Source organism: Pleurodeles waltl, chromosome 3_2, assembly GCF_031143425.1.
Source record: "Pleurodeles waltl isolate 20211129_DDA chromosome 3_2, aPleWal1.hap1.20221129, whole genome shotgun sequence".
NCBI classification, from domain to species: Eukaryota; Metazoa; Chordata; class Amphibia; order Caudata; family Salamandridae; genus Pleurodeles; species Pleurodeles waltl.
Genome location: NC_090441.1, coordinates 29,952,526 through 29,961,888, shown reverse-complemented (window position 1 = coordinate 29,961,888; position 9,363 = coordinate 29,952,526). Strand labels below are relative to the sequence as shown.

The window sequence follows — 9,363 nt, the reverse complement described above, 5'->3', positions numbered from 1 at the left end:
TTCTGTCTATATACCATTTCACAGATCACTGACAGAATATCAGAAGCAGAAATATAGTGTAAACATAATATCGTGTGAAACTATAGATGATCAAAATATCAAGAAGGTAAGTGCAAATAGGTATGTACAGATTTCATTTTCTTTACTCCACATCTATGCGCCATGAAGATATATATATATATCTATATCAATATATTTATATATATATATATATATATATATATATATATATATATCATCTAGATACATATCTATCAAGTTATACATAGTAAAACGTTGCTTACCTATGGAAACTCACCTTCACGATATATGTGTCCTCTATATTCTTGACACAATGCACCAGATGTACCAAGCACTGCTTTTGAGATTACCAAATTGCTATTTTTACCGAATCGCTATTTGGTAATTGCAGAATGCGGTGTAACACAGTACTTGCAAATTGTTTAAAATTCGGAATCGCACATAGCGATTACCAAATAGCGATTAGGAAAAATAGTGAATCGCTATTTGGTTATTCCAAATTGCAGATTTTGTATTTTGGAGCAGCTTGATGACCTCACAACCAGGAAGTGGGTCAGACCATGCTGTTTCCAGAAGCCTCAGCCACAGGAGGAGGCATAGTGTGAGAGCTGAGCACTAGGGAGACAATTTGCAGTGTTCTCCAGGCACAATACTCACCATGGCCACTGAGGGGAATGCAAAGGATGCTGGTGGCCGGAGGAGGAAGCTGAAGTTCAGTGAGTAGGAACTTGAGGTGCTCACAGAAGAGGCCGTAAAGAGCCATGACAAGCTCTTTGTTAAAATCTCCCTCCATGTCCCAGAGAGTGAGAAGCGGGAAATATGGACAGACATCCAGTCCAAGATCAGCGCAGTGTGTGTGACGCATCGCTCCAGTGAGGAGATAGCAACCAGGCTTGCAGAGGCAATGAGTACTGGCAAAGGACCATCCACCCAGACAGCATCCACTCCCTCAGAGGACATGTAGAGTCCTCTCTACAGCCTGAAACCATCATTGGAGTCACAGAGATCGACACCTCAGCCACACCAAGCACCAGCAAAGGTAAGGAATACAAATACTTTTCTTACCATATTTGTAGGGAAAAGTGTACTATAGAAAAATTAGTGTCAACCCCCAATGTTAAGAAAAAGCCATGCCACACATTTCATGCAACCCAACAATGCTTTATGGGAGTGGTAGTCCGTACCCCAACAATGAACCAATTTCTAACATTGCAGCATTGTGCATCCCCATACACATACACAATACAAATGACAAGCAGTAACACAAGGAAAAATAGGAAAATGTTTATTTCAAAATCAAATGTAGAACAGAGACACACAAAGGTATTCCGTAACTGAAATGTTTCTCATTGATGTTTCAGATGTACCTGCACCACATGCAGCAGACACAGGAACTGAGGGAATTGGGGAAACCCAGTCACTGACCGATGTTGAAAATATTGTGTCCACACCACCTCCACCACACCTCCACAACCCAGACGCAGGGCAACAGTGGCACCACTCCCTCAGTTCAACCTGGAGTCCGATGACATGTCACAAGACATGCATACACCACCTGCAGAGTATAGACCTACCTACAGACGTCAGTCCCTGTTCCAGCACCAATACACCCCTCTCAGGAGGCGTAGAGTGGATGTCAGGCGGAGCTCAGAGCAAGTTTAGGACTCATCTGTATTCAGCAATCTGGAGACATCCATGTTGAAGGTGCAGCACCTACAATGTAAGCACATGAAATCAATGCACAGACAGTTAGTGACACTGAATGAGAACGTGTCAGCTGAGTGCAACAGTGTCGGAAGGACAGAAAGCAACAGGAGACAGCTTAAGGGAGATGACCAACGCCATGCAGGAACTATGCACAGTGATGCAGCAGGACCACGTCACCCACCGTAGGCGTCATCACCAATTGATGGGCAGATTGGATAGGTTTACCCGATCGGTCTATCGCCTCACCTATGTCACAGCATTACTGTCATGATACACCATGAGCATGCAAGTGGAGATGGCACATTGCAGTGGAGATTAGTGCAGGTTACTAATACGCTGGAGAACATGCAAACAGACTGGATCACTGGTAACCTTGACTTAGGAAGGGAGGAAAATGAGTAGCTCTGAAGCCTACTGTGACTGCCCCTGTGATGGACAACAGGTGTCGCAGTGTCAGATAAAGTGCAGCCTCAGAGGCTTCATCGAGAGATGCAGCTGTGCCCACTGACCATTTCAGTGGAGTGTGTGGGCAGAAAAAGTGATGGAGACATGTTTCAGTGCTTGTTTTGGGACATGGCAAAACATATGCTATGTTATTGGTGACCCATTTAGTTTGTGTTCAGAATGTGCATTTGAACTCCCTGTGTTCAGTGTCCATATATTTGACCTGCAGTTAAGACAATAAATGTGATACCTGTAGCATGAAGGGAGAATATGTGGCCTCATCATTACTTACATTAAAAATAATTGCGTGTGATATCAGCACATCTTTGTCTACCTTCTGCTGCTCTTGATCCATCTGCTGGGTGATGGGATGTTAAAGGGTCATCATCCTCATCAGGCTCCTTATCTTAGGGCTCCAGGGGTATGCTTCTCAATGTTGCAAGCTGTGCAAAATAGCACATGTAACTGCTAGTTTGCAGCAGGTCGCAGGACTGTATTGCAGTGCTCTGCCACTTTTGTGTAGGCATCAAAAGCTAGTCTTCAGCATGCCAGATGTCCTCTCTATCACTCTACGCATCCTCCGATGTGCAGCATTGTAACACCGGATTCAGGTATGGTGTGAGGATGAAGGACCGCACTGCATATTCACTGTGTACTACAATGACATGAGTACATATTGAGTCATTGCCATCAATTTACACATCTGCATGCTATGCTACACAGTTCTGTGATTAATTACCAAGTAGGTATCCTCCTCCAAACTCTCCACCAAGTAGCCTTGTAAAGATTTCACTATGCCTGAATATATGAGTCATGTGTACAACCCAGGAATCTGGCCACTAAATCATTGATGATGTGTGAGACCTTGCAGATGACCTGTCTGTTCATGAAATGGCTACATTTACTATTTCTGTATATGTATTCATTGTCAGATGGCGGACAGATTGCGACGTGTCCCATCAATGCAGCAAATGACGTGTGGGAATTGGGCTACCTGATATGAATGCAATTTTGTGATCTGCAGTGCTCATTTATCTTGTTTAACATTGCATTCAGGAATGATTGGAGAAGCGTGAGAGGGCACTTTGGGACACACCTCAAGCTGCTACTGTGACACCCTGGTAGCTTTTTGAGGCTAAGAGGTGCAGGTAACATAAAACCTACACATGAGTGGGATTGGCATGGGTTCTGTGTGTGTGTGTCGCTGCAGTTGTGGTTGCAGATTTGCTATTAGGTCCAGTATTATGGCAGAATTTAACCTTTACTTGTCCTAGATCTCCACCTCTGTCTGATGAAACAATATCATGCTCACTCTGAAAATGCGCTACTGTCTCCTCCTTCCCCTCCTCAAACCTGCCAGGATCCTCATCCTCCTCATCATGATGTCGAGTGCAGCCATTTTGGAAAAAACTGAGGCACTCTGGGTCTCTTTTTACAGTTCGCACCTGATTACCACCTGCTTTGAGTTGGTGGTAAGTTGCACAAGCAAAATCACCGTTTTGCGACTGTTAGAAATGGGGTTTCTGGTTGGCTAGGGTATGCACCTCAGCCAGGCAGAACTTACCCACTCTAGTCAGGGCAAGGGAGTTACACGTCCAAGATAACCCCTGCTCACCCCCTTGGTAGCTTGGCACGAGCAGTCAGGCTTAACCCGGAGGCAATGCGTAAAGCGTTTGCACAACACACACATACATGTGACGCAATATCCCCACCACAAAGGAAACACAACACCAGATTATATGAAAATACACTGTATTGTACACAACGTAATTATTAGACCAACATCACATAACAGTACTATCCTGCTACCTTAGCAGTTGTCAGAACGTTACACATTAGTTACTCTGCAAACTAGCAGTAGTCACACATAACACACAGGTTACTCAGTATTCTGCAACATAAGCAGTAGTCAGGAAACACGTAATTACATTAGAACACTTGTCATAAGAATATCATAAAACGCCCATAGTAGGAACATTAGAAAATCTATGGCAAGTTAAGCAAACATATTAGCAAGTCATGCCCATAAAAGGAACATGTGCACACATATGTAAAAGCATCATAGAACAGGTAGGCAATATATCATAATAGCAAAGTCTGTAGAAAGAACTTTAGATTAGGAACATATTGGTCCATTTAAAAGTACCTGTCTTGATGGGGAGGCACTTCCAGTGCCTAAAACAACTAATGGGGCCCCCGGCGCTCCTCTGCGCAAAAACGGGGGCCTCCCTCAACATGGCAGACCGAGAGGGGCGGCACGCACCCTCTCTGAATTTTTGATGGGCCCCTTCTGGGACCCGTGATCACTGGGGGGCCTCCACCGGCCCTCTCCAAGGGGGGGCCCAAGTCAGGGAAATCCTTTAAAGGGGGAGGGGGGCGCCTCGCGCTCCCTCCTGGCAAAGATGTAAAAGATCGTTGCAGGGGTCAGGGGCCACAGCACCCTGCCCCTGGGAACAACTAAACAAGAAGGAGTACAGGGCTGGTGGGCCCAGCTACAGGCCAGCACAAGGGGTGCAGATGGTGGCAGTTCCTCCTAGTGACCAGGCAGGTCACAGGTCAGCACAGCAGCAGCAGTCCATGGCGGTTTCCTGGTGAGTCCATTCATCAGCGTTCTGTGTCCAGTTTCAAGTTCCAAGAATGTACAAATTGTGGGGAAAATTCCCCTGTACTTATAGTCCTTTTTTACAGTGTTTTACAATGACAGGGAGAGGAGGTTCCAGCCAGTTACAACTGGTTCTGTGAGTGCCCCCTCTCTCCTTTCAGCACAGGCTCCAGACATCAGTGCGGGGTTAACAACCCTATTGTGTGAGGCCAGGGCACAGCCTTTACAAATGTAGGTGTGCCCCGCCTCTCCCTTCTCTCAGCCCAGGAAGACTATTCAGTATGCAGATGCACCTCGGTGACACCTCCACCCTCCCTGTGTACAGGCTGTCTGAAAAGTATGCACAAAGCCCCAACTGTCACTCTGCCCAGACGTGGATTGGAGTCAAGCTGCAAAACACCAGAATTATAAGCACAGATAAATGCGCACTTTCTAGAAGTGGCATTTCTGTGATAGTAATAAAAAATACACCCACACCAGTAAGCAGTATTTATTATCACCATCACAACCATACCAAACACGCCTACGCTACCCCTCATAAATCAGACAATACCCTTTACACATAAGGCAGGGCATTTCTAATGCAATCCTATGAGAAGGCAGCACTCACAGCAGTGAGACACCAAGTTAGGCTGTTTGTCACTACCAGGACAGGCCAGGCAATATGGCACATGTCCTGCCTTTCTACATACATGGCACCCTGCCCATAGGGCTAGCTAGGGCGTACTTTAGGGGCGACTTACATGTAGTAAAAGGGGAGTTCTGGGCCTGGCAAGTAAATTTAGATGCCAGGTCCCTGTGGCAGAAAAGTGCGCACACAGGCCCTGCGCTAGCAGGCCTGAGACAGGTTTGAAAGTCTACTTCAGTGGGTGGCGCAAGCAGCGCTGCAGGCCCACTAGTAGTATTTAGTTTACAGGCCCTGGGTATAGAGATACCACTGTACAAGGGACTTATAGGTAAATTAAATATGCCAATTAGGTATAAGCCAATCATACCAACTTTAGATGGGAGAGCACCTGCACTTTAGCACTGGTCAGCAGTGATAAAGTGCTCAGAGTCCTAGAGCCAACAGCGAGAGGTCAGAAAAACCAGGAGGAAGGAGGCAAAAAGACTAGGGATGACCATGCGTATGGCCAAAAGTCCAACAGCGACCATTTGCAATTTGCGAATGGCTCATACATATATTTTGTGATTACCTATTTGCGATTTGCAAATTGCGAGTCACGAATTAGAGTCGCAATTTTAGGGATTTACTAATTTTGCAAATTTGCAAAATTGGTATGCAAATGCCTTTCTTACATTGGGAAAGGCAATTTTGCATTCGCAAATGGCCTTTTTTTGTGATTCGCACCATTTGCGAATGCAAAAACGTTTTATATATCTGGCCCAATGTCTTGGTCCATGATATTTCTGTTTCTGATAGTTTATCTATATACCATTTCACTCACCTGAGCTGGTAATGTTGATAACTTGGGCTCTGACAGGCACTAGAATATATTATTTTCCGAAAGGGACCTAAAAGTGCTCAGGGAATAGAAGATGAAAGAGGAGCCTCAACTCATGGGACACCTCATTGCCAAAAGCAGCCTCAACTGTATGCCACGATCTGTAATTCTTCTAAAATAATTCATATACAATGTACAATAGGTCTGCAATACTAGACAGTGTGCAAAATGTAGAAAAAAACGTTAATGACTTGAAGGGGCATGCGAGGGGCCTGCTAGTGTAAGACAGGTGGGATAGCCTGACCAGAAGGCTTTCTGCAGCATAGTGACAGCATGTTACCTGTACTGTGGTCAGACAGCATAGACAAGTAGATCAGAGCAGGCTAGAGTCCACTGACTATGCACCAGCACAGATGCAACACCTGTGCATACAACAATCCTTATGAAACCTACACTCACCTGGAAGCCCTTCACTCAGGAACCCCAGCAAAACACCCTTAATACCACGCCCAGCCCCAGCCCCACCCCCCACCCCCGACACATTCCTGGGGACGTCTGGCGTCAAGGCAGGCAGCTAGGAACACAAATAAAACTGAATAGCTAAAAAATAAGACCTAGCATTATGCAGTGCAGTTGTACTTATTGAAACCTTTGCTGGTGCCAAACAATATATGACATAAAGGGCCTCACTTAGAGCCTGGTGGCCCAGATTCCAAAAGGCTGACAAGGCAGGGACCACTGACTCCGGCCCATTCTATTTGAAGATTCCCCTCTGGCCAGTGTTATTTTTTCTGTTGCTGAAATTGTTCCTGCTGTGGTGGAGGGAGCACTCTCAGCAGTAAGAATCATTAGTGGTTGGTCTGCCAGGCCATGCACCCAGGGCCGACTGATCAGCGTTTTTTGTTTTTTTAAAAAGGACTGAAATAGATGACTTAGTAAGGCGTGTCCTAAACACATCTGGCCTTCTTGTCAGATGGCGGCCCAGTGCCGCAGTGAGTGTTTCCGACGGCGGAACTGGTGGCAGCTCCTCAGCCAAAACACGTCACATCTCCCACCTCCAAATAAGGTGGGGAACCCAAAAGGCAGCTTAAGGGCACCTGACAATTTATTGCAAGAGCTTCAGTAACGCCAACCCTACGTGAGGTGCAGAGAGCCTAAATAAGTTACAATATAGACTTAAAAATGTAGTTGTGACTCAGAAGAGTGGTTGGACCATGATTTCACACCTTGGCCCTGCAAGGGTTAATTCAATACACTCGCTACGCTCCGAGACCCGGCAGATTGTAGGAAGTGCTCTCTGCCAGGCTCGAGCAGCTGTGGTTTCCCCTGCATCTCCGCCCCCTCACCTAGCGTTTTGCTTTCACAATGCGGGACCCAAATTCGTCCAAAACATTTACACGAAGGAGAAAGAAGAGGAAGCTGCACTGCTTGAGAAGTAGAGATGTACTGACCACAAAGTGTTACTGATGCGTTTCAGTCCGTGGGGTGAGCAGTGACACCAGCCTTGCATCAGTGGGCAGACACAGCTTTCATTCAAGGGCGCCTTGAAGAGAGATATGGACGTCACACCCACAGGCACCGCGACATCTGGCGATCGATTGCCAGGTAGGTTTTTAAGGTGTAGGCATGGATTTGTAGTGCGATCTATTCTTGCAGCTTCAACCAGCCCAGAAGCACTGTAGCGCTGAACCACACTGAACAGCAGGTGAAAGCTCAGTGGATGGTTTAAGATTGTTTACGAGGAGGGGGGTCACCAGTACTGTAGGTCGTGCCTTGCAGGGTGGTAGTTCTATTGCAGAACCGTGGCTTCTGTTTCTTTCTAATTTGCTCAATGGCCAGAGAAGTTCTGGACAGTTCTAGTGTCGATGGAAGGTGTTTTATGGTATTTGTAGAAGTGGGGTTTGCTTTGGTTGATTTTAGATTGGGTTTGACACATTTTGAGTGTTTGGTGTACGATGATGTAAGTCACGCTCTACCATGCATTTTTGGTGGATTGACTACATTTTTCCAATGATGCCAGCACAGCTTGAGGCTGTGCACAGCTGGAATCCAAACTAAATGTGACTAAACGAAGCATTTCCTCATTCTACTGCAGCGACAATGTTGGCAGGATATAGCACAATCAGTAATCATACATATCTTTGCACAGTTTTATCACTGCAAATATTTTTCCTTGGTGCTAGGGCAAATTTTGAGGCATTTCCATCTCTGTTTATCTATTTTGTCTCAACCTGTTGGTATTTATCTATTTTATAATTTGGCGAGGGAAAAAATACATCTGCCACTGGTGTATTTCCATATCAATTTAACCAATAAATGTCCACTCACTCTTAAATCTCAGTAATTTTAGTGCACTAGGCAGCCATATACAATAAAACGTATCTAGGCATCTGCTCGAATTCAAGCTTACTTAAGAAAGTTCGTCTTTCTCTTTACTCTTGATACTGTCAATATGCACATCTATCGGCCTTGCGCTTGTGGTTGTCACCAATGAGAAACCATGAGGTCGGCGACTGGAGAGGTAGATACTGGGGCTGAAGTTACTGATTCAGAGCACTTTTTCTATCCCAGTTGTTAGCCGTCACATGTTATCTCGCCCAGACCTGGGGAAAACAAATGGGTCCTAGGATTACTGGGCATGTGGTTCCCTGATTCCGTGCCCTTTAATGCACGTGTGTTGTCAGCAGTTGGCAGACGGAAGAAGTGCTTGCGCGGCAGAGGACTGGCTGTCATTGGGTGCATTCCTGAACTCAGCAAGACTGGGAATTGAGCAGAGTGGCCGCTGGAGGTACCGTTCCGCACAACCTGTAATAAAAATAAAAAAAACAGACAGCGAAACGTGATGCTTCTTTCTCCAGTTATACGTAAAAAATATTAAGAATAAAAAAACTTAAAGGATTATAAAATAACAAGAATGGTCATGCCTCGCGCCCATTAACAGCCCTAATATATATTTCTCCAATTTATCATTTGTTATAATTTTAGTGTATTTTCATAGCACACTAACCCTGGCGAGAACTGTAGAGATTTCTGGGCACTAAACACCACTGCACGTAGGCGACAGGAGAAGGGGTATGTCAAAGCAGCAGGTTACATCATTATGGCTATTTATTAATTTATTTATTTATTGCATTTGTCGACCGC

General features: G+C 45.4%; 1 protein-coding gene across 1 annotated transcript in view; it reads left to right on the top strand.

The window, feature by feature from the left end:
* The first annotated feature begins 7,599 nt into the window (after positions 1-7,599).
* Positions 7,600-9,363, top strand: part of SCIMP (SLP adaptor and CSK interacting membrane protein) — a 151,182-nt gene continuing 149,418 nt past the window's right edge. Inside the window, exon 1 of the mRNA XM_069226666.1 lies at positions 7,600-7,824. Coding sequence (XP_069082767.1) covers positions 7,776-7,824 — 49 coding nt within the window. The 5' untranslated portion in view covers positions 7,600-7,775. The remainder of the gene's footprint in view (positions 7,825-9,363) is intronic.